The following is a 25,714-nucleotide window of genomic DNA, read 5'->3' as shown; positions in this document are numbered from 1 at the left end:
CTGAGGGGTGAAATCTCCAAATCTGTGAGAGAGCAAATAAAACATGCTTGAGAGACCATCTCCTCAAAAAAAGCAGAGCTTTGAGTAAATAACACCAAACCATAACTTGTTCAAAAATTTAGATCCATAAGGCACCATCTGTTCTAACCTCCTGCACAGCCCTGGTTAGTAGCTGCACTGTTACAGCTGTTGAGTACGTGCCATAAATACAGTGTTTTCTAATGCTATATAAGGATCTCTAAAATTATTTCATATCAGTTGGTATCCTTTATCTTCAGATTACACAGCCTCTGAGAACCATTTTTCTAAAAATACTAAAAAACCCTCAATAATAAGTGCCCCTGACTTGAGCTTGGGTAGCCAGCCAGTGTTCTGATCTGTGGATCGTTTTCTTAATGAAGAGACAATGACCTTAGGACACTTTTAATTTGTGAAAGGTCTACATATCCCAAGGAGAGTGCAGTGTAGAATCTCTCTATCCAATTTTGCTTGGGCAAAACGCAACAAAATCATAAAATATATATGTTTTAGGTCTTCTCAGATGTTGTGCTTGTTGTCCCAAAGAGTTTGGCCTTTTATATCTAGTGAGTTTGTATAGAGGCTTAAGATTATTCATTGCTGAAAATCCATTTGCTAAAAGGGAAAGATGCTAAAATGTCTCTGTTCTGTATATATGATATGCCATTTTAACAAAAGAGAAAAGGATTATTGTAGTATTTCTTGCATTGCTTAATTGCACTTTAGTTTTGATGCAAATTAATACCTGGAGAGATAACTGGCAAATGTAACTTTTGATCAGCCAGTGAAGTAGGTTGTCTTGTTTTAAAGCAATAGGCTTTCATAAAATTTTAAGACTGTCCTTTGGCAAATCACTTTAAGCCATCCATAATGTAATTCTGCATTGTAAATCCGGATGTGCCAGTTTTCACTGCTTCAGTGCTAACACTGCAAGCTGGTCTTTTGCAGTCTGGCATCCCCTCAATTACAGAAGACAAAGGGGTCCCATTCCATCCCATGGGAGAACATCCCAAGCAGGGATGCTTTGGATCCCAGGGGAGCAAGCTGGCCTTGCTGTGTGTCACATTGCATTCAGGGCTGGAAGAAATGTAGAAAAATGCCTCAGTCTGCAGAGTCAGTACCTTCAGTACATCTGCACGTATCTGTTAATGGAGGGAAGATACTTGAATTCAGAAAAATGAATTTTAATATGAATTTTACTATATAGCAACTAAACTTTCCTATAGTTTGCAGATCAGTTTAACTACATAAGGAACTGAGATTCACACCCTGGTGCACACTCTTTCACTGTTTCCTCAGCGGCAGTCCTGTCATAAATGCATGTTTGGTTTGCTCTTCCTGAATAACCCCCATGCTGACAATTAAAGTGATTTCAGGAGCCTTAAGGCTTATAAAAGTCAGCATTTAATTTCTGATTGATGATCCAGATGACTTAGAGTTGCTCCTTAATGCATCCAGGTTAAATGTAGCCCTCTCAAATTATTGTAAACATGATGCCAATATACTCCCTGGGATGTGTGCTAAGGACAGTTGCCTGATGACAGATGTGCTCTGGATGTTCCCTATGGGACAGACACGTTCCTCAGCTGTAACTGAGGAGATCCAAGACTGTAAACTGCTGTAGGATTATGTGTCTCCTTTGGCTCTAGGAGAGTGCTGCTGCCTCTTTCCTGCTCCAGATGCCAAGCATAGCAATTCAAGCTGCTGGCCAGCTGCTTCTCACAGAGGCTTCCTAAAGAAAGGAAAAAGGCAGGAGTACAAAACTAAATGTGCCTTGTAACTATTGCAGAAAAAAAAAAAAAAAGAGGGAGAGACCTTTTGTCTTTACAAACCTGGAAAAAACCAAATTCTTGTAATTAATGTTAGTGCCACTATTCTGTGTTAGTGCCACCTTTTAGGCAACTAAGCAGGGCAAAAGTTCTCAGATAGAATATTTCTAACTTTTTATTTTTCTCTCTCTTTTCTCTGCCTGACTCCACCAGCTACCTGTGGACATGGTTGCAAGTATGGCGAGTGCGTGGGACCAAACAAATGCAAGTGTTTCCCTGGATTTACAGGGAAAACCTGTAATCAAGGTTTGTGCATGTGCTCCAGAAAGGAGAGACTGTTGGTTTTCTGTTTCCTTGTCTTGTGCTATGGTTTTTGTAATCGTCCAAAGCAGTAAACCAGGATGCTTTTTTGTTTATGTAGAAGAACTTAAGAATTTAAGGCTTTTGCATCTCCAGCATCCCAGACAAGCTCTAAGCCTCCTTCAGCAGACAAAAGTTTGGACCTATATTGTTTATCTCCTATGGGCTGATGACAAGGGCAAACTCATGTTTATAGTCAGAGGATTAAGGCATGGAGAGATTATCTAGGAAGGTATCAGAAGAGATGGAAGCCAATTCCAGAACCCGTGTTATTTTCTTTATTAGCAGCCCATGTTTCTTTGTAAATTAATCTTCTAGTCAGAAAGACTTGCATTGTTATATGGTAGATATTAATTTATCAATCTGCCTGGGCTGTTTGTATATGCTGATGGTATTTCTGAGAACCATCATTGGGAGTCCTTAAAATTGAGTTTTCAGAAACTTGAAATGCACCATTTTTCCCCCATAAGTTTGGAATTTGACATGGAAATATTTCAGTTAGCACATTGCTAAGAATTCAGCTTTTTTTTTTCCTGTTCCAAAATATGAGAGCCCTGTCTTGGATCATATGAAAGGAGCAGGTCACTGTGCATGGAGAGGCAAATGAGTGAACTGTAGGTGCTATGATGGAAGCATGACATAAAGACCACACAAATGACTAGGTCTGTCCTTGCTACCTTCCTGAGCTCCTGCAGGCTTTGCTTGAAAATATTCCATTGACATGCTAAACACACATTTTTTTATAGTTAAAACAGCCCATTTATTACACAGTATCTTTCAAACAACATGCCCTAAAGATATGCTATTAAGTATTTTGGAAAAATCCATCTTTTGTTGTTTCTCACAGGGAAAGAAGTTAACTCCTCAGCACCACTAGAGAGGAAAGGGAAACAGCAGCTGTGGTGATGTGTAACAGATATATAAGTACCACTTACAACTTCAGCCTCTAAACACAGAAGTTTAACCTCAAAAATTATTTGGCATCCTAAATGTTGCTGAAAGGCAACAGAGAAGCCCTCAGCCTTTAGGTGCTTTCTGTGCGGTAATTCCATGTGCATTTGACATGCTCTCCACAGGCAACTTGATCAGTTCTGTGCACTTCAGCAGGTTCTGAGGCTGAGGCTTGGAGGAAGCACTGCACAGAATCCCTGTTAGCTCCTGGGCTTTTCTACCTCCTGAAGCAGGAGCAGGATTTTTTCAGTGGAGTGGTGGCTGGCACAGGCCAGAAGTGTCCAAGAGCTGTTTGTTTCACCAGTATAGCTGTATAGGTGGTCATGTTCCATCAGCCAGGACTGCTAATACCCACTTCTAATTCACTGGCAGATGTAGCCTTGGTCTGTCCTTACAGCAGAATGTCCTGCTGAGCAAGCTCAACAAGAGCTAACTAAAATAACTGTTTTTACAGTCACGTAGACACTTACTTCCCATTCCTCCATAATGACATGGAAAAAGGAAAAAAAAATATAGTAGGTCTGCTTATTCAGAGATAAGGGTACTGTGTTAGTCTGCCACCAAGTCTGAGCTAATTAGCCTTATCTCCATAGGTTCTTTTTTAGAGCTGTGTATGCTCTCTGTGCATTGTGCGAGATAGGTACTGATAAGCACTTTTGAAAATGTATGGTCTAAGTGGAATAACTTTTGTTCCCTAGTGTGCTCTGCAGTTTCTTTGTAAAGAGAGTCTTAGTTATTTAGTGGAGTCACAGTAGCACAAAAATCCAGTATGATTTGCAAGCAGACAGGTTGTAATTTTTCAAACAGACCCTGTGGGAATAATAGAACGCAACCCTCTCTCTTCCCTGGACTGATCTGTAACAAGCACTTGTGCACCTCCACAAAGTTTATGCTTTGAATGGCCTGGAGGTTTTGTTCCTGTGGTCTGCAGGATGTGACACAAGAACAAATGCCTCTCCCATTGGAAGTGCAGTTCCTCAGTGCTTGCCTGGAGAGCTGCATCTTTACTGAAATTGTATTATTGGTCATATGTGCTAAACACATATTGAATGGGCTGCATATGCTGGTGCATTCTGTAAATGAGTTCCATCTATTTACTAATCACTAGAAGAGGTAGAGGTATCAGGTCATGGGAGTAAAAAACACAGATGTTGTCCCCTTGTCATAGGCACAATATCATTGTCAGCACTGCTCACCCTATACCACACAAATAAACGTTTCAGAATTCTCATTTTCTCTCTTGAAGGATAGATGTTGGGAATTTGAAATTGATTTAGTTTCTGAAAAACCTTTAAGTCCTGGAGTTTGAGAAGGATTTAGGATGTTTGATTCTCAGGATTTTGATATTTTTGAGACCCTTTTAAAGTCACATAATTATGATCATAAATTGTATTTCATTTCTGCTACTGATAGCCTTGGTGCCAGTGTGTAGCTCAGCAAAATTGAAGTAAAAATCTTTGTTTCACATTATCTCAAACTTTTTTGCTATTCTTAGTCTCATATTTTTGCTTTTCTAATTCAGAGGTCAACTGGAGGGCTAGAACCAGAAAAAATCCATTTAAAAACTCCCAAAAAAAAAGATTAGCTACAATTCTCTCCACCCCTCCACTTCTTCCTAACAAGGTGCCAAATGTGGCCAGAGTTTGAATTACATTTTCAAGTGTAGAGGTCTGTGTACATTGGTTTTACTAGCAGTCTTCCAGCCAGATGGTCTGCTCAACTCTCATCTTGCAAGGGGCTGGCTTATTTTCCATCCAGACAATTTCACTCTGGGGAACTCCACACATTAGGCAGTATTATCCATCTATATGCATGAATGTATAAAAGCCCAGCACTCACTCAGTTCCAATGACTCCTGCAGATGTGAATGAATGTGGGCTGAAGCCACGTCCCTGTGCGCACAGATGTATGAACACACACGGCAGCTACAAGTGCTATTGCCTCAACGGGTACATGCTGATGCCAGATGGCACATGTGCAAGTAAGTACCAGAGCTGATGGAACAGGCACACAAAAATCACCTAATCACATCTAATCCCAGCAGATTTTCTTCTTGGGATGAACTGATTTAGCTTATTCAGTATAGGGTCTTTGCCCCTGCTCCCTGGTACTGTCACAGCTGAAAGAGGTTTCCTATTTGGTAGCTCCTGGGTGAAATAAACTAGGTCGTACTTATAGTTTGGTCTTCAGAGGTGTTTTGGTCCTGATAGAAGTAAAAGTCTTCTTCATCTGAAGCAACAGTCTCTTGATCTGTTGCTTCAGATGAAGAACAGCTAGTACAATCTCAGTGTACAATCCTGCCAGTTCATCTGTTGAATAAGGATAACTGAATGGATTCAAGCAAAGCACCAATACAGATAATTTTTGACTGTGCTGAATTTCATGCGTTATTCTTTGCTTTACCTTTCTGTGCTCCACCACTGATTTATTTTATCTGTGTTAATATGCTTTTGACGGTTGGTGAAAACTGTTCTTGCAAACTTTTGCTGTATGATCTAAGGCTTATCTAAACTTATGAAAATAGGTATTTCTACCTATCTTTTTTGTCTTTAAGCCAGCATGAAATGGAAAGCATTCTGCCTTTTTTAGCCAACCTGATTTTTCGGACCTGGGGAAGCTTCTAGTTTATTGGTGACAGAGTTTTGTTTGTAGAAAATACCTCATGGACTCCTCAATTTTTTATATGTTAATTTATAAACAGCTTTCTTTATAATGAATGGATTTTTGTTGTTCTGATTAATTTCTGTGTTTATACATATCTAAATTAAAATTGTGTGATTCCTGCCTAGAATTTTGCTTTTTTTGTTATTTTACATACTGTTTTCAGGTTCTAGGACATGTGACATGGTGAATTGCCAATATGGATGTGAAGAAGTCAAAGGCCAGGTGCAGTGTCTCTGTCCATCAGGTGGCCTTCAGCTGGGACCAAATGGAAGGACATGCATTGGTATGGTTAGAGAGCTCACTCACCTTCTTTTCTGCAGGATCCCTGAAGCCATAAGATTCTGGGGAAAGGTTAGGAAGTAGTTAACCCTCCTCACTGGCTTAAATAATGCTTCTTGTTACTCTCAGTGTGATGTAAAATTTTAATATTTTTTAAAAAATATTTTTTTCTTGAACTATTGGCCATGTAATTCTTTGGATAACTCTCATCCCCAGTAAATAATTCAATGTTTTGACATGATTTAGAGTCATCAACAGATTTTGTTTCTCCCTATTGGTATGAGGCCATTAATTACTGTGCATTATCTGCAGGAAGCTGCCTTGCTGACATAACATATTATAGGATTTGGGCATTTTGTTTGAATGGGGCTTCTTTTATTGTGGTGACCCACAATACAAACTTCTCAATTTTTCTTCAGAATCCTCAACATTACCTGTGAGTTTCCTGTGATGAAGAAAGCATTGGTTATAATACTTGATACTGTGTTCTTCCATGAAGTTAGTTCACATTTTACTGCTTCACTCATAAGAACATGTGTGAAAGCCACCACCAAATATGAAATCATAAGATTTATTTATTAAGTTTATTTGTGACAGCCAAGAACAAACCATTCTCATGCAAATCCCAGTGAGTTTTTTCCTATTTTACCTTCCCATGGATCTGACCAGCATCCCTTCTCCTGCTGTAGACATTGATGAATGCTCCACAGGCAAGGCTGTCTGCTCGTACAACCGCAGATGTGTCAACACATTTGGGAGCTTCTACTGCAAGTGCCAGCAGGGATATGAGCTGAAATACACCGGTGGCCGCTACAGCTGTGCAGGTAGGAGCCAGCCCATGCTTGTTCCTTCTTCATTCTTCTCATTCCCACAGAGCACATCTTCCCTGTGGTTGCCTCCTGCACATTGTCCTGTCCTGGGGATGCTGCCTCAGAAATGGGTAGAAGATGTCACACTAAGAATATTCTTGATGGGACTTTGAATTTTTCTCTGTTTTTTTTTTTTTTCTGTAGCCTTATGAAAAACCAAATCACTGGCACTTGCAATTTAAATTGCCTCATTGTGCCAAGTCAAGGTGTGCAAGAGCTCGTTCTAAGTTGGCAACTGTTGACTAAAAAAATGCTACTTCTGTTAAAGGTTTTGTTAAAGAATCATTTTTTGTTGTCTTGGTTTCAAACTGTGATGAATAAGCAGACCTGCTATATTTTTTTTCCTTTTTTCATGTCATTATTGAGGAATGTGAAGTGCCTTCATGACTGTAAAAACAGTTATTTGGATGGTTTGAACAGAACTTGAGGAAAAAAAAGAATGAAAATAGTAGGTTTCAATTACTTTTCAGGTTTCTGTTGCATGAACAAGTTTCTCCCTAACAAAAATAAATACAGGCAAAAAGTTATCTTGACATTCTCAGCGTTAAAACAAATGTCAAAACATGCTTAACTCCTGTTTCAATCCATTGACTAAATGCTGGAAGAGCAGCAAAATATAAGTTACTGCAGCAGTTTCTGCAGGAGTATTGTTCAAGCTGCTGACTACCCAAGGGCCTGGAAGTGTTGGAACTAATACACATGCATCAAAAAGACAATTAATGGGATTTGTTTATGTTTAATTGATATTGGAAGTGAGGAGTGGGAGGAAGATCATAAGCAAGTTTGGAGACTTAGGCTTGTATTTCATGTCTGCAAACCCTGAGAGACTTCAAGTGGAAAAAATATTTTCTTTTCTCATACAATATGTGTGCACAGGAGAAAAATTGGAACAGTCTCAGAAGGGAGGATTTTATTTGCAAACTTAAATCTCACTTTCGGACACACCAGACTTTTGAGTCAGTCTTCTTGCTACTTGTTTGTTTGCTGACTTACATTATGAGAGGACCTGTCAGCTGCTAAAAATGATGCAATCTGGATTAAATGTGAGTGGTACAAACATTTGTGCACCAACATGACTCCCTCATGTGGGATAAATCAGAAATATCTTTGTAACAGAGCAAAATCAAATAATCTTTGTGCCTGTGCATTTTGCTGTGAGTTGAATGTAGTATTTTCTACTGAATTTTCCTTATTTTAACTTTTTTTCATGCAGCATCATATATATGCTGGAATGTGAGAGGTAGCTTAAAGATCCTGACATCTTGGCATGCTCAGGGTTACTTTCCATTGCATTCTTTCTACACTGAGTGAAAGAATGAGAACGTTTTGGTGAGCTCTCTTTTAATTGTTGTCACCCATTCTCTTGGTGCTTTGTGCATTTTGTTAATAGAAGAATGTGTGCAACCTGCAGTTTGAATCCTGTCTTCAGTCAGGAAATCACTGCATCCACCTTGTCTTTACTGGGATGAACATTTTCCATGGATGTCTAGGCCAGCATCTGTGTGTTTGGAGCTGACCCCAAGCTTTCTGTCCTAGTGTGGACCCAAGCTTTCTGTCCTAGTGTGGATCCTTCTGCCCCTGATGGTCTCTGCACTGGCTTGGTCTAACATCAGTGCTCGCAGAACCTGGATGAGATGCGTGGCACAAACAGGCTGTCAGGAGCCTTGGGCTTCAACACAGTTTTCACTGAGGCGTTTATATCTTCCCCCAGATGTAAATGAATGTGTGACAAATACACACAGGTGCAACCTCCATGCAGAGTGCCTCAACACCCAGGGCTCCTTCCAGTGCAAATGCAAGCAGGGCTACCAAGGAAGTGGATTTGACTGTGCTGGTGAGTACCACTGGATGGCAGCAATACTGCTGAGCTGTTTTTCTCCAATAATTGATCATTACAAGGCATGTTCTGAGAAAAGTCATGCTGAACAGTGCTGCAATACCAACAAAGCAAGACCTATCCTCAAAATAATATATTAACTGCATGACTCATAGCATAGTCAATACAAGTATCCCTTGTTCAAATTAATTTTGCCTGTAAGTCTTCAAGTCTCATCTCTAGCAATTGCAAGTAGAACAGAGAAATTAATTTGTCTTGAAGAAACAGAGAAAATAGTTTAAAAAAATATACAGTGATTTCTCAATGAATTCCCAAGGTTAGCTCCTTGGAGGGATACACACTCTCCCAGAAGGCTAACTTAACAAAAAATGAGAAAAGAGAGAAAAGCTATGACATCTCTGTTAAATTGTTTTCACTTTGTTTGTCTATTGAATATGGAAGACATCATATAAAGATGTCATTTCCCACTTTAACTGAATATGACCTTTCAAAAAGAAAGAAAGAAAGAAAGGCTGTCCTTGTCTTTATATTTAAAATGGACCTTTTAATTTATACCTTTATTAATCCTGGCAGATGTTTCTCCTGCAACATCATTAAAGATGTTTTCCTCAAGAGGACACTTGACCTCTGCTCAAACATTAAAAAAGTTTTTGTCTGTAGCAGATGAAGTCTACATAATATAGAGTAATGGTTGATCAGCTATGTCTTATGATTATACTTCATGGTCACAGATGTTCTCTGAGTCCCTCTCTTGTTCATGTTCCTACTCTCATTGTGGTAGCAATTGAAACTTACAATACACATTGATAAATTAATATTTTCACAGAATATTTTGAATTGCAAGGGACCCACGCGTCCAACTCCTGGCCCTGCACAGGAGAGCACCATTTTGTTAAGTTTCAACTTTCAGTATAGAAATGTTGACTTTTGACATGCAAAAATACACAAAAATCTGACTGATACTGAATGGTTTGATACGGACATAGGTTACCACAGCAGAGATGTTTAGAGCATTCTTCTACTCAAATTCAATTTATGAGCCAGGTTTCTTGCTAGACCACATGCCTTGTGATATGTCACTGCAGCTCACTGAAATGGGAGGATGCATTTGACTAGATACCAAAGCAGACTGACATGACACATCTTGGCATGGTTTTGTTAAAACAAAATGTACCACAGGTGAAATGTTAAACAAATACATGTCTGAGAAATATAACCTGTTGGTTTTGGTTGTTTTTTTTTGTTTTTCATTTATTTGCATTTTTTAAATGAGATGGTAAAAATTCCAGGGAAATGTTCTTTTTGACTTTATAAGTAGAATATATATTCTACATATAAAATACTTTATTGTCAAGCAAAAACAATTCAACAAGAATGATTGCTTAAATATAAATAGCAAAATTTTTTTCACTTATGAAGAGAGTTTTTTTGAGGTCTAGCCCTGTAAAATATCAGTTCTTAATTCTGATGATTCCTATCTTCTCGCAGGTGTTTTTCTCACATAGTTTGCCCTCTGCCTACTTCCTCCTGTCATATTTCCAATTATTGAAATCCATTTGTTGTTTAGCAGAGGAAGGATCCACGACTCATAAAGTGAATAGAACATACTAAATGGAAAAGAGATTTATTACAAGAGAGAATAGAAGAATAACATAGAGAGCAATCAGAGCCACAGGCAGGTCAAAAGTTGAAGGTCCAGCTAGAAAGTTGCAAACAACAATAGAGGAAGATTAAAATACAATCAGCTATAGGTGAACCCTGAAACGGAGAGATGCTAAATAGAGACTGGTTTCTCTGGTGGTAATTCTCTCACATATGTCTTCTCTTTAAGAGGGAAGTGGAGGAGATTCTTTTAGCCCTGAATGTTTCAATAGTTGACTTTTACTGCAATCCTCAAGAACATCTGACCAGTGTGACTCATGGGGGCAGGATGTGTCTTGCTAGTGGGGAAAATGTTTTTTTTAAAATAGTGATGCAAACAATTGGATGTACCAGCCAACAGTAAATACTGAGTGTTCTCCATGTCATGTGGCAATTGTGGAAAAGCTTTGCCTTTACTGCAGCCAAAAGAAAATTTGCTATGGGGTTTAATGGGATGAGGACACCATCTTGGGCGTTTAGGAGCTGAGGCTGTGGCTTCACACTTATTTTGGTGACAATGGCTACAGTTCCTGTGGCCCAGTTCCCAGCAGGGCTTGTGCTGCAGTTAAGCAAAAACCCCCTTAAATAAGCCTCCAGTACTCCACATAATTATTCCCACAGAGATGGAATCCTGTTTTCACAGGGAAGCATTAGTTCTTAATAGCAATTGTCTCTAGTATAAAAAAACCCAACCTGGCTACCATGGAAGCAGTATTTGCTTTTTTCAAAAAAATGAAAACTATATATTTAATATATAACTTAATTTTTGGATTATGAGAGGAGACCAATTAAGCACATTGCTTATAATGAAATTCCTGTGGCTACATCTCATGCTATCAAATAACTTTGTAAGTGATATAATATATAATTCACCTTTGCAAAGAAGGTGGTGGAAATTCTTTCATTCAGTTTGTGTGTCAATACAGTGACTTGGAGAAAGCTGCTGAAATGTCAGGCTGCAAACACTACTGCTGGTATGGATATGATGTGATTATTAAGGCACCCTTTTGCCATTTAACACTCCTGTGTCTATGAAATATTGGAGACCATTTCTGAACTGTCTGTAGCACATGTTTGAGAATCCATAGAGATGGATAGATTTGAACAGTCCCTAAAAGGGTCCTAGTCATTTCCATCTGGCCCCTATCTTGCTGCAATTTGTTGCTGTTCTCAGGTTCATGTGTTTCCTGATTTCCTATTGTGCGTTGAAAACCCACATTTCCCCTGCCACGTGCTTTTATGTGTATTCAGCATTTATTTAAGAATAGAGTCTCACAAGGTTCCATTAGCAATTAAGATTCCTGGGGGAAAAAAAAAACTATTTTTGATTAACTTTTTTTGGTCCTACAAAATAGCAGGAAAAAGGATTACTATCTTTAAGTCTGCAGTACCACTCTAATGAGCTCAACAATGACACTCCTGTTATTGCCCAGCTAGAGGCAGAGGTTACTTTTCTTCATTATGCTTTGCTGGGTATCTAAGTGTCAATAAAAATTCATGTTGGCTCTCTCTCTGCCTCTTGTATTACTCATTCAATTTTTGCTGATAGGGTAACCCTTAGACCCTATATATAATTTTGCTTTCTTTTTAACTTGCCAATCCTGAGAAAGGCTGGTTTGACATAATAAAGTTTCAAAGCTTCTATGATTGTCATTTTTCTGATTATATTCCTAAAATTTAATTCAATATGGAGTCAAATACTGCTGTCACTCTTCAGTGAGTAACACTTGGGCTTTTGTCACCACACATTTCCTACTAGATGCCTTGCTGGCTGGTGTAGTCATGTATTAAGCACAGTCCAGTGTAACAAACTTGCCCTGATTTCTCAAAGTATCCTTCCCTAAATAAGACAGTAAAAATTTTAGAAATTATATAGGGTAGCATAACATATTGGTAGATGATGTTCCATGGTGCTTAGAAGAAAATAATAGCCCATAATCTGTCTTTTAACTTATCTGTGAAAGCTTTCCAACTCTCTTAAGAGTATCTAAAAGAAGTTGATCACTTTTAGAATGATTTCTGAAAATATGTCACGCTCATCTAATCTTTACTCACATCTACAGACTCCACCTACACGTGGTAGATTGTTGTCTGTCTCCCTCAACACCTCTTCAACTCTTATACAGAGAAGCTATAAAGGGAGCTAAGAAAGGGTTTGTAAGCCAGTCTCCCAGGCTTGTCTCTCACCAGGCTTTTAAATGCTCTGTGAGGTGTTGGGGTGGAAGCAGTGGGGTGCCGGCTGGAGTGCAGAGCAAGCTGTCTCCCACTGCATGCCCTGGATAGTCAGGGCCAGCAGCAGCTGCAGTCACAGGGCTGTGGAAGGAAGACAGACCCTTGTCTGTCCCTCTCCTGTATCATCCCCTGAGTGCTTCCCTTTGCACAATGCAGCACAGTGTGTTGGCATATATTCTTTTTTTTTCAACACAACTTTCACAACTTGGTCCTACACCAATCCATTTCTGCAGGTTTATAGTTTTGTAAAATTTCTGTGAGTTTTTCTGATGACAGAAAAGTTTTAGCCCTCAACCACTGTTTGCCTTTGTTTTTTCTACTTCTTGCCTTAATTATCCCTAATTCAAAGAAAGAAAATACCTTTGAAAACTGAGATATTTTCATATTAGGGCAATAAACAGAAATTGCAGGCTTCCTGATCAAAGGTAGGTGAGAAAGAGCTGAACTGATGTGAAATGCTCAAAAATACAAAAAATACATTTCCTTGCACTTTTTCCAAAATTCTCCGCAGTCACATAGACAGATAAGTGCACAAAGGTTTGTGACCAACATCTCAGTATTTATCTACATATTTTGAGGCAAAGGGTCCTGAAAAATCACTGCCTCAGGTGTAGCACCCCAGAGCACCAGAGAAGATGAGCTGCTCATTCAGGCAAATCCACAGCCATGGATTCAAAGGAACAGACTGAGTTTAAGGTGGTGTGTTGATTGGTGTATCATTACATTGCATTGATCCTCCTGCAATTTATGGCTAGATATAAAAAGCCTCAAATCTACACCTCTGGCTACTCTAAAGATGAATGCAAGTTGTAAGGAGACTAGTGCTGTGTCCTAAAATAATGTTTAGTGTCTAGAGTCTCTGTCTCCACAAGCATGGAGATTTTCATAGTGCAGCAGCAAACTGGAATCTGCAGGCACAAGGGAATGTATACCTTTTCATCCCCCTATTTTTGTCATTCCTGTCAGTTGATTTTCCACTTTGTTAAATTTTGCACACACAAGGAGATTGGTTTTCTGACACTACAGAGGGTATTATGTTGAACTGTAAGAATTTTCCATTTCATGAGAAAACTTCAAAGCAGAAACTAAAAGCAGATGTTCAGGTTTGCTGAGCAGTCAGTCCTGTAGCCTTGAAAATCCCCATAGCCTTTCTGTTAAAAGTTTCTTGTTACTGACAGTCAAGCGGAAATTTGTTTGGAATTAAGCTTTCCTGTTAATTTTTATTGCTGAATTCTGAGTTTAGACCTAGGGATGGCATCATTGTCCAGAGGATACTTACTGGAGTATTAGTAAAGAGCTTATTTGCAAGCATTTGACAAGCAAGCCTGTAAGTTTTATCCAAAAGAAGGAAGAACAAATCCTCAAGTTTGACTTTGATTTTATTGGCATATGTTTACTTCAACAGCAATCTCAAAAACACCTAAATGCTACAGTGAGCACACCAAGAGTCTGATTCTTTCCTGACATACTAAATAGCTGCCCTTGCCTTAAATAAAATGTGACAAATTCACAGTGATAGGATTGTATTTTCCAGAAGTGAATATAAATTCAGGGAACCTTCCTCTTTTCCTACTAGACTGCAGTTCTATTTTATTTACTGGTGTTTTTCTTCTGCTGTGTCTCCATGAAAAGAGGCACAGAGAAAATAGTGTGCCTCTTTTCATGGAGGCAGACTACCCAAGATACCAAGTCCAGTCTATCTGTCTCAAAGTACTACTATAAAATTTTCATAAATATATAGTGAGGAGCAAAATAGGAATGTATTCTTGCCCTGATAATATAATCATTAGAGGGAAATAAAAATAGCTGTCTTCCACCATCATTTTTAATCCTAAAAGACTGTAGGCACTGCAGCATCAATACTGATTGAGAATCAAAGGTGGGAAGCACTATTCTGATCCACTGATGAAAATAGTTTCTCTTTATGAAAGAGCTTTTTTATAGCACACTGGAACTGCTCAGCTGTCATTGTTTTCTAGGTAGTTCACAAAAAAGACTCAAACTGTCAGTCATTTATGACATGGTTGTGTACAACATTTGATAGTAGTATCCAAAAGGATAATTCCAGAATAATTAAAATAACACCACTTTATCCAAAACTATAAGATAAAATATTTCACATCCTAAAGGAGTCATAAAATGGTAAATTCTCAGCAAATGCTACATTTATGTTCTAGTCCATCTTGGGATTGCAATGTGGTAAAAATTTGGTATTTTTGTATTCTCTGAACTTTGATGTTTACCCCTTACATTAAATAAGAGCTAAAAGAAATATGATGGAGGAGCTTGATGTATGTCTTCTCAAAATATCCTAATTTCAGTAGCTTTCAGTCTGCCATGGAAGGAAAATTAGACCAGAGAAGTTCACAAAAGACAGGCAAGAGAGATGCTCATTATTATTAGGCTGCAGTTGCTGTGGAGGGGATCCCATCTTCATGAACAATTTTAGTCCAAAAATTGAAGAAGGATTTTTGGGTTTTTTTGCCTGAGCTCCAGTGTAAAAGTAATTTAAGTAAGGGGCTCTATGGCCTGTGTTACTCCTTTGTTACACAGACCAAAGAGATCATTACTGAGGGTTGCTTTGGTCTTTTCACTGTAACTGACAGCTGTCAGTAGTGCAGAGCTGAACATGTGCATATGTTCAGTTCTGTGCAGAACTGAACTTACATCTCATAGTAGAGACCTGGACCTTGTAAAGGACACCACAGCCCCATTTAAAAACATTGTCATTGCTGGATGATTCCTTAGATGAATATTTTCTATTTTCTTCTTGGTTCTAGTTATCCCTGAAAAGTCAGTGAAGGAAATTGCAAGAAGCCCTGGAACAGCTAAGGACACAATTAAGAAACTTCTTGCACAAAAACACAGTGTGAAAAAGCATGAAACAATCGAGAATGCAATCCCAGAAGCAGCTGTGACCCCACCTTCTGAGACCCACTTGCAGTTGCTGGACTATGAAGGTGCTGTTGATCTTGGTGGGAGCTACAGTGAGGAAGAGAAAGAAATTGCAGCTGCTGCAGAAGAGGAGGCTGAAGAGTCAGATGAAGAGGAGAAGGAAGATTTTGAAAATCAAATTGATGAGCGAAGCCTTAGAGGGGATGTCTTTTGTAAGTTTGTTTTTTTAAATGTCTGGCTTCAATGTAAATATGTCTAAACACCAAAAAATCATCACAAAACATTGCAGACACTTTATCAGTATTTACTTGTAGAAAATGAATCATAGAGTCATAGGATGGTTAGGTTCTAGTTAATGCTTTTGAAAATATGTTTGAAGACTTTGAAAAACTCAGCAAGAATTGTACAGCATATTAGAATTAGATGATCTTTAAGGTCCCATCCAACCCAAGCAATTCTATTATTATAACTGGTTTTTAATACAATTGTCTCAGTCAAACATTCTTCAAGGTAGTGACAAAAACAATTACAATGAAGAATACACACTGTCAATATTTCATTCATTACATTTGCTCTTTCCAAAATATAGAAAAATAATAAATACTATCCCACAGCCATTAAAATTGTAATAATAAAAATGAGAAAATAAAATAAACATTCACTTTATTGATATTTAACCTGGAAGGAGAGATAAGTACATATTTTTTTAAAGGAAGGATAATTTGAAAGTCCTCACATCTGGCCTGGCCAGAATTTTCCGTTATAGATCTCAGAGACTAAAATGCTGAATTTGTTAGAGAGATTTTTATTTTGCTAGGGGATTCTGGCAGAAAGTTGGTGTGCTGCTTCATGCAGAGATAGCAGCATGCCCAAGATGTAGTTTCATTAAGTTTGTGAACTCTGTATCATCTGTGGCTTTCTTGTTTGACACCAACTGTGATTCAAGACTTAAAGCATTGTATTATTTCAGGATACATTGCTTAAGTGTGTTTTCCTTCCTTTTAAATTTCCATATGCTGTACTTCATCCTTGTTATCATAAAAATTCAGTCATGATTCAGGCACTTAATTGCTTTAACATTTGGCTTTAAAAACACTTTCAATTTTAATGATATTGAGTGATCCTTCAGAGAAGATCATTAGCTCAAATTTACAGCTCATAAATTTGTACATTTTTTCCTTTCTTTGCTGATGTCTATTCAGCAGATTCCTTCATGACAACATTAAATTCCTCCATATAATCCCCTCGAGTATTCACATAGCATCTGCCTTTTGTATTATTAATATTGGTATTGTTTGTCTTCCAGGAAGAGTAGTTAATTAGAAAAAATAGAAAAGTCTCTTTAAATTGATTTATTATTTTATCATAGTAGTTATACTACATGATAAATACATAGGGAGCCATATAAAAATATTGTGAAAAAAAAGGGAAATATATCAACATGGAAATTATTCAAATAGGCCCAACTACCAAAATAGTGGAATTTCGTGAGAATTAGTATTTACCAATTTTTTTTAAAAACCCACACAATAGTTAAAGACAGCAAAGTGAAGCCCACAACATGTGAGAAATGTCAAAATTAAGGTGATCAATGAAAACTTAGATTTTTTTTCTTATATTTTTGTATCTTATGATACAGTTTGAAATTACTTCAAATTACTATTTTCCATGGGATTCTTGCCTTGTCCAGGGTGAAGAAAGGACCTGTCCTCTTGTGAAAGGTGCAGTTTAATAAATAAGAGTATTTATTTATTGATAGACTAATTATTTATTGATGTGAATATTCATCATTAATTATTTATTCATTATTATCAAATAATTAATCATAAAAATGAGAGTAGACATAATATTGGAAAGCTCTTTATTACATGAGAAGTGCCCTTTCTGCATATGGGAGAAGACACAGAGAGCTGGGCCAAGTACTTGGTTATATAAGCAAGGATTGCAGAGATGATACACTCAAGCTCCACTGAAATAATTAAGCACAACCTTAATTCTGACAGTTTATAACATTTTATTGCTTTTTGGCTGTCATTGGTAATTCAGAATGATATTGCCAACTGCAACTAAATTCTATATTTTGTACTTCATCAGTGTATGAAATTCACATCATGTTTAGAGCGCCTGTAGTGTCATGTATCCAGCCACTTATTACACAGAGACACTTTCTTTGGTAGCATCAAGAATAATAAAGAGGGATTAGTATTTGGCAATACTAAAAATGGACTGTTTCCCTTATGGCTTCACAGATCTTGATGCTGAACAAGAGAATTCCCTCAGTTAATCATGATGTTTGCTCTCATTCTTTTCTGGTAATTACACCACTCTGTGAGCTATTAATGCTCAGACCACAGCTTAGTTCATAGCTATACATGTCAGATTTGCAGCAAATGTAATTCTTTCAGAGCAGAATGTGGTAGCAGAGAAATAGGATATTCTTGTGAGTCCAGCCTAGTGGTACACCATATATATATAGGAAGCTCATCTTAAATTTACTACATCTTTTATTCTGCTTGATTTTTTTTATAGTGCCCACTCTGTTTCTCTGGGTTTTGATGTTTTTAATGGGTTTGATGACATCAGTGGTTAAGAACAAGTGTCACCATGATATGAAGGGGTTTGTATGTAGAGATTACATATCAGCTGTTGCTGTGTATAAGTTGATGTGAGGGCATCTGCAGCACAGAAAGAAGGATGGACTCTGCTGTGCCTAGAGTGGGACATATGTGTGCTTTGTTGGTGAGATCTTGTTCTTAGGGACCATGAGAGGAGACCTGTCTTTCTACAAGATCACTTGATAGCAGAAGAGCTAGAAAGATTAATTATGACTCCTGCCTATTATTTATGAGGGAGTAAACTTTGGATCCTGGCTGTGCATGAGGATGATCTGATGAAAATACTGGCACTTTCCAAGCAGTAAGTTTTATTTGAAACCTTTCTGTAAGCTGAAGCTTGCAGTTTCTCATAATATGCAGCTGATATCTTTCAGCGAGTGCAAAGCCTGATTGTAATGCCTGACTGAAAGCAAAAATAGATTTGGAAACAAAACTGGACTCTTTTTCTATCCATAACAGTTCTTCGCTTCACAGCACATGGCTACACCTGCACGTATCTCTCTCAAGTGAATTCAAGTGTAATTCAATAACTTAACAAATAAATCATTCTGGCAGCTGTTGTCCTCTGTTAAATCACTCCACTCTTTCCAGAACTGATCATATTTTAATAGCTGTCTTCATTTTGGCAAAGGTTTTCACAGCTTGAGCCTCTTTCACCAAGTACAAGGCCAAGTTTATGGCTTGAGAGTAAACTTAACACCAATCTGGATGTCCCTACTCCTAAATGTGTATATGTAAACAAAAATTAATTTGGAGAAATATGTATATTAATCCTTGCCTAAGTATGAATATTATCCAGGTGATCTAAGCAATGGACTAGGTTAGGAGAAGCTGCAAGGACAACAAGAGATGACACGCTCCTGGCAATTCATCAGAAAGCTCATAAGATTGCATAAATCTTCTCCAATTCAGCACTTCTGGAAGTGCCTCTGGGCCTTTTGTTAGTGTGTGTTGTCACTGGTGTACACAGAGCAATTTTTGACAGTTTTGAAGAAGAAAAAAGATGAAGTGGATGGCATAGTCTTTATGGTGCTAGGAGGCTCTGGATTGCAGTCACTTCTGAGTATATTCTCAAAACTGAGTATGTGAGAGCATATTGGAGTATTTAAATGGAAAGCCCTATTGGAGTATTTAAATGGAAAGCTCAGTCAAACTCATGGGAAACAAACCTCCCCTCTGAACAAATGTGCATCCATGTGAAAATAATGACTTTTAAAATATTTGGCATATGCATGTATGATGCAATGCTAAGTAGGGAAAAGTAATTTTCATAGCTTTTCTTAGCACAGCTGCCCACGGGATGGGGCTGAAAAATGAACTTCAGTTGTTTCAGGCTTTCCCCTAATATATTCTGTAAGCAGTAATCCAAAGGCTTCTCCCTCACTCCTCTAAAATGGCACTTTTAAACTCCTCCTGTTTTCATAGGTGGTCATGAATATATCACAGGTACCACCTGCTTATGTGTTTGCAAATGATAGAATACCTGTGCAAGCAGATCCTTCCCTTATCTCATGTGTGATTAATTACTTACACAGGGTATGCATAAAGAAGTTGAGACTTATGATTGTTTTTCAGTGAGTACACTTATCTATTAATCACTTAAAGCAAACTTAATAATAGAATTTTAAAAGACTTATAGTAATCTAGAAATTACTTAGCATAAACAAGAATATGGAATCTTTTGTCTCACCAGACAGGAGAGGATTTCCCTTGGTCTCTAAGGCTGAGAAATAATGCCTCTTTCAGGCCAGTGTCTTAGAGAACCCCCCTAACATTCATTGGTGCTGCTTTACCAATTCTTCCATTCAGCACCAGCTATCACTGCCCTGACTGCAGATCTGTGGGCCTTTGATGCCCTAACTTTTACAAAGTCTCTGACATTATCCATTTTTTGAGGCTGCTGTTGGCAAACTGCTGCCAAGTCACTGTCACTGCTGTCTGGCAGAGTTCAGTTTCATTTGATCATTATAGCAAGAAAGCAGATCAGGCTTCTGAGGAAAGATCACCATTTTATGACCTAGTGAATTTGTAATTTAATGGAGCTGTAGCTCCAGTGCTTATGGGTTAGAAAGCTCAGTGCTGTGGAAAACAGCAATTTAAGCAATTTTTTTAAATTCAGAGTATCTAATTGCTGTTAGGAATATGGGTTTGGTGTTAGAGTGGAAAATACATATATTGACTTAAAGGAATAAAGTTCCATTTTCTGTTCCTGTGATGACTCAGTACTTGACAAGTTGTTTTCCCTAGCTCCCAAGGTAAAAGAAGCAGCTGCCTTTGGCCCTCACCTGGCACAGAGGAAAATTCCAGTGTCGAGACCAGAGGAAGAAGGTGGCTTACTTTTATCATACAGTATTTATTTTCCTGTGTATTCTATCTTTTTGTGACAACCTGTGTTAGCCAAGTCAGAACTGGTTTAAAAGCCTTTAACGTAAACCAAAGATTTTGTGAGCATGTTAGAGACAGTATCTGGCCAAACTATGCTACCAGTTCCAACGTGTCCTTTTCCAAGCATATTTTACTGTTTATAACCCATGCATAGAAAGTTTCCCCACATAAGAACTTGACTTGCAATTGAATTTCACTTGAATAATTTCACAGTCATGAAAAAATAAAGTAGCTTCTATTGTCTATAAAATGAAAACATGTTGCATAGCACACAATAATCTTAAACAAACAAAATAGACAGATGTGCTGGTTGACTTTTTTTACAATTTAGAAAGCAGTAGTCTCAGATACAATGGATTTAGACAACAAAGCTCTTTAAATGCCACGTACTGCATGTCTCTGTCTCATGATGAAATACATTAAAATAACAAGAAGAATACTTCTTTCTGAGGAAATTCAGAGGCTGATGCATTACTCTTAATCTGATCTGTCAGGCTTGCATTGCACAGTGTCCCTTTGTGTGTGTGATGCTTTTCATCTGCACAGTCATGAAGGCTGTGGTGTGCTCTGGCTGACGCCCTTTTCAGGGTGCTCTAAAGGTCAACTGATCTGGGCTATTCCCAGCTCCATGTAGTTGGATTATCAGGTGCTGATGTAAGGGATTCTTCTCATGGGAGGCCAGTTTCTCTCAAAGGATAGAACTGGAACTTGAGCTGATTGCAACTACAGTAGTGTAACAAATGGAGAATGGAGAGCTCTAAAGCTGGCAGACCTCAAACAATTCCTGATGCTCGAGTTCAACACTAACAGCTCCACCTATACTTGGGGATTTGCAGGCCATTGATAAACAGAAGTCACAGCATATAAACTCATGTGGGTAAAAAGACACTGAGGTAAAGAAATAATTACTACATAATATTTTGATTTTTTGCAGTTGGCATCTCGGTTAACACTATCTGAATTCAGATTATAATTTTAGAATGATCTGTACATTAATAACTGTATGAATAAAGAACACAGTCTTTTAACAGTACTTAGGATATGCTCCTAAATGCTCCTGTTATCTCAGCCAATTTTCTTTTCAGTTGACTGCAGCTTCAGTCGAGGAGTTTGTGACTGGAAACAAGATGCTGATGATGACTTTGACTGGAATCCTGCTGATCGAGATAGAGGTATTCAGATATCTGCCACCTAGATAGGCTTTGATTTGATGGACTACCCCCTCCAAAAAAAAAGGGGGAAGGGGAAACTGAATCCAGGATTTTTCTTTTCTATCAGTGGGTTATCTTTATAATAGAAGAAAAGAGGCAGAGGATGATAGGAGTGGATATTGTTTCTTTGAAATGTCCAATAGAAAATATTAATCAGCAATATATTTCAAGAAAAATAAATCAAAATGTAAGAAAAATTATTAGAACATAACTGTTCAGAATTGCAAACAACAAGGCAATGGAAACCTTATTAACTGCTTGTTGTGTCTCTCCAAGATTGGTAGGACATTTAATCACACATCTGTCATTTAGATGGATGTGGCAATGTAGTCACCCACGTGCCTTAAACATCACTGAGATAGCTGCTCAGACATCTCAAACTCTGCAAGACAAACTCAGAATAAGCCAAGGGCAAGGGGCCTATTGAAGAACAACGAATACATGAATAGGTACAAATGCTGAAACCTGAGAAAGAGCTCCCTGAGAGCAATGTGGGACTGCTGAGTGGGTGCACATGAAAAGGTGGGGCTGGACGAGTTTGTTTGAAAGCATCTCTCTTTCCCTGTGGCACAGAAATGTTGCAGAAGTTGCTGCAGTAGTGACCAGTGGATCCTACAGATCCTGAAGGCTGCTTACAATTACCACACACACATTCTCTTCCTCTTCTTTAAGAGCCTTTCCATGTTAGTCTTCACTAATCCTTCCTCTCCTGCTCCACATAATTCCCTAAATCCCTTCTCTGTGCTGTCACTTCCAGGAAAACCTTACCCTGGCCTTATCCTGTCTCCCTGAACTTACATATGCTGATTGTGACTTCATTTATGGCCCCAGATGTTTTATTCCTTTAAGACTTTTTGCGTTTCTGTCACTTCATTGGTCTTCCAGGACTTGGGAAATAAGCTGTCAGTTCCCTTGTGAATTTGTCATTAATGCAGAGGACAGTGGAGAGAATATTGAGCTAGCTCAAGTACTGAAAGAATGTGACCACAGAGGCACAGCAGCCTGTTTCAGACTTGCATTTGGAAAACAGATGGTTTTGCCTTCAAAAGATAGTGCAAGGAAGAATGACTGTAATTGCCAGTGAAATATGAACTCATCTCCTCTGTAAACTGATCTGACTTCCAACCCTACAAGTTTATTCCTCACTAAGTACACTTCCTGCTGCTTTTTTCCAATGTGATTTTAAATTATTCAAGTAAACTACTTTCAGCTTCCCCTTATTTTCTTAGCAAATGTATTCAAATTGCTAATAAATAACACAAGTGCATTAAATTTTTAAAAAATTATTTTCTTTTTACAAGGTGATGGCTACTACATGGCAGTTCCAGCCTTTGTGGGGCACAAGAATGATATGGGGCGTTTAAAACTTCTCCTCACTGACCTCAAACCAAAGAGCAGCTACTGCCTGATTTTCAGTTATCGGCTTGCTGGTGAGAAGGTGGGAAAGCTAAGAGTGTTCCTGGCAAACAAAAAAACTGCTCCTGTCTGGGAAGAGAACAAAGGAAAAGATGAAAAGTGGAGAACTGGAAAAATAGAGATATTTCAGGGGGCTGAAACAACCAACAGTGTAAGTATAACACGGTTTATTAGCCAATTACCATAACCAACATGCTGGTTTGATTTCCTAATTCTCAAGTGTTCCACTAAATGTTTTATAGGCATCAGCAACCAAAAGGCTTATCTGAAATGGGAAACAGGAGCCCATATTTTAGGGGGCATTAAAGTTATCACCTGATTGTAATTTCAGAACTGAATCATCCTAATTGGTTAGAATACTGATGCCAGTAATTCTGTCATTTTGTAAAAATACTGCATAGCATAATAAATTAAAAAAGTAATCAAAATCTGCCCTTAATATCTCACACAACAGAAGCCTACATATGTGCCTAGAAAAATGAAAATTTTTCATTTCATAGACGAGGTTGCTCTCAAACCACACTAAACCAGACCATTCTAGCAAAAGGAGACATCATGTATAATCAAAGGGGGCCCATCACCATGGGAGTAGGGAGTACCAACAGGGAACACTGTGCACTGATGTATGCCAGAAACTGCCTCTAACAGGACTTCAGCCAGTTCCTCCTCGAAATTCTGGGGCCTGTTTTCCATTTGTGTGATGGAACATTTTCAGTGCTGTGTAAAGGCTTCTACTGTATAATTGAATATAGTGAATGTAAAGGAAATGCAAGCCCTTTTCAAGGTCCTTTGCACAGCTGGAATGATGCAGAAAAGCCCTTAAATAAATGAGAATCAGAATATAAAATAAAAAACCCAGACATCCTATTCATAAGAACAACCCTCTTCTTTATATATAGTATACATACTATACTCAGTACATACAAGAGTGTGTAAATATATATAGAATATGCACACAAAACCTGAGGATCCAAATAGATCAAAAATGAGCAATTGTAATGTCTTGAATAAATGAAAAGCAAGAACATCACATGCTGTGATAAAACCGCATTATTATAAGAGGATTTCACTCAATTTGCATTTTTTTACAATAAAAGTAAATAATCTTATTAAAGTAACCCATCTGGTATTGTAAATCTGTGCAGAGGATTTTAATCTAGTTCAAATAATGCACAAAAGCTTTAAAAATGGCAAAGATTCAAGTAATTAAGTCCTGTGTTGTAATAAAATATTCTTTATTTATAGCATTGTAACTAATTAGGAGTTGCTAAATGGTTGAATAAACTACATTTTCACCCTTAATACATATCTTTTCTTATGACAGGTCACTTTTGAATCAGAACGTGGGAAGGGTAAAACTGGAGAAATTGGAGTGGACAATGTTATACTAATTTCTGGTCCATGCCCAGAAGATGCCTGATAATGGACATTGAAGTATACCAGATTTAATCCTATTTTTTACACTTTATGAGTAGTGTATTTTTTGTATTCTTTTTTTAATTATAAAAACAAAACCAAAACAAACCTATAAAATTGTGCCTTGAATCTAATGCAACAATGCCAACAGAAAAACTGATGTTCAAGATGCAGAATACACTTTTTTGTGAATTCTTTTAATTTTGATACATGCATTGAATGTAATACTACTGTATTTTATAATTCAAGGTCAGGGTTTCTGAAGTATTATTTGTTAAGCATTTTTACAATTCTACGTGTTTTTTTTTTCTTCAAAGTCTTCTTGAGGCTATTCATTACTCTTCTGTTTCATTTTATCTACTCCATAAGAACATAAAGCAGTTTTTAAGAGAATGTTACTATTTCTGTTGACATAATTAACTTCTTAGTGGGTATGCTGTTCTAAAAATCAGTATGCATCACCCTGTGTGCAGTAAGACAGTCACACACAGTGCCAAGGTGTTTGTTTATTTAAATACTTGTGCAAAGATGAGTGCTAGGTAAATCCACAAAGTCAGGACACCAAGCAGAAATGATGACCACTATTTATATATTGTTAATCTTGATATATTCCACTTATCTAGTATATATTCAGTGTTTAATACTCCACTGTTGCTGAGCTGGCTTCTTATCCTGGGCAGCCTGGTGGTTTTTACTACTGTGGTTACTATTATAAGTGTTTACTATTGTATTATTGCTGAGATGTGCTGAGCTGGCTTTGTTTTCTTCTTATCTTGGGTGTCCTGCAGTAGCACACCCTTCCTCCCAAATTCTGTTACCCCTCTGAGTCTGGACGAGTTTGTTTGAAAGGATCTCTCTTGCCCTGTGACACAGAAATGTTGCAGAAGTTGCTGCAGTAGTGACCAATGGGTCCTACAGATCCTGCAGGCTGCTTACACCAGTTCCCAGTGATCTTTGAGACAAGTCAAGCCTAAACTTTACTAAAGTAATTCTATTGACAAATAACTTATATTAGGCCTGAGGTAAATATTCAATCTATCAAACAACTAGGAAGAAAGTGAAGACCTTCTTTTCCTTTCTGATGGAGCTAAGAAAGATGTAAGCGGATTCATGTCTTTGAGGAATATTTTCATTACCAATAAAGTATGTAAAATAC

At 37.8% G+C, this 25,714-nt stretch overlaps 1 protein-coding gene across 1 annotated transcript in view; it reads left to right on the top strand.

Moving 5' to 3' along the window:
- The window catches only part of EGFL6 (EGF like domain multiple 6), a 28,710-nt gene extending 4,148 nt beyond the window's left edge, over positions 1 to 24,562 (top strand). Inside the window, exons 3-11 of the mRNA XM_064715514.1 lie at positions 2,001 to 2,093; positions 4,960 to 5,079; positions 5,926 to 6,045; positions 6,731 to 6,865; positions 8,622 to 8,744; positions 15,401 to 15,727; positions 21,601 to 21,687; positions 23,028 to 23,293; positions 24,467 to 24,562. Of these exons, the coding sequence (XP_064571584.1) occupies positions 2,001 to 2,093; positions 4,960 to 5,079; positions 5,926 to 6,045; positions 6,731 to 6,865; positions 8,622 to 8,744; positions 15,401 to 15,727; positions 21,601 to 21,687; positions 23,028 to 23,293; positions 24,467 to 24,562 (1,367 nt within the window). The remainder of the gene's footprint in view (positions 1 to 2,000; positions 2,094 to 4,959; positions 5,080 to 5,925; positions 6,046 to 6,730; positions 6,866 to 8,621; positions 8,745 to 15,400; positions 15,728 to 21,600; positions 21,688 to 23,027; positions 23,294 to 24,466) is intronic.
- The last annotated feature ends 1,152 nt before the right edge of the window (positions 24,563 to 25,714 follow it).

This window comes from Zonotrichia leucophrys, chromosome 1 (assembly GCF_028769735.1).
Source record: "Zonotrichia leucophrys gambelii isolate GWCS_2022_RI chromosome 1, RI_Zleu_2.0, whole genome shotgun sequence".
Lineage (NCBI taxonomy): Eukaryota > Metazoa > Chordata > Aves > Passeriformes > Passerellidae > Zonotrichia > Zonotrichia leucophrys.
This window is presented reverse-complemented; position numbering and strand designations above follow the sequence as displayed.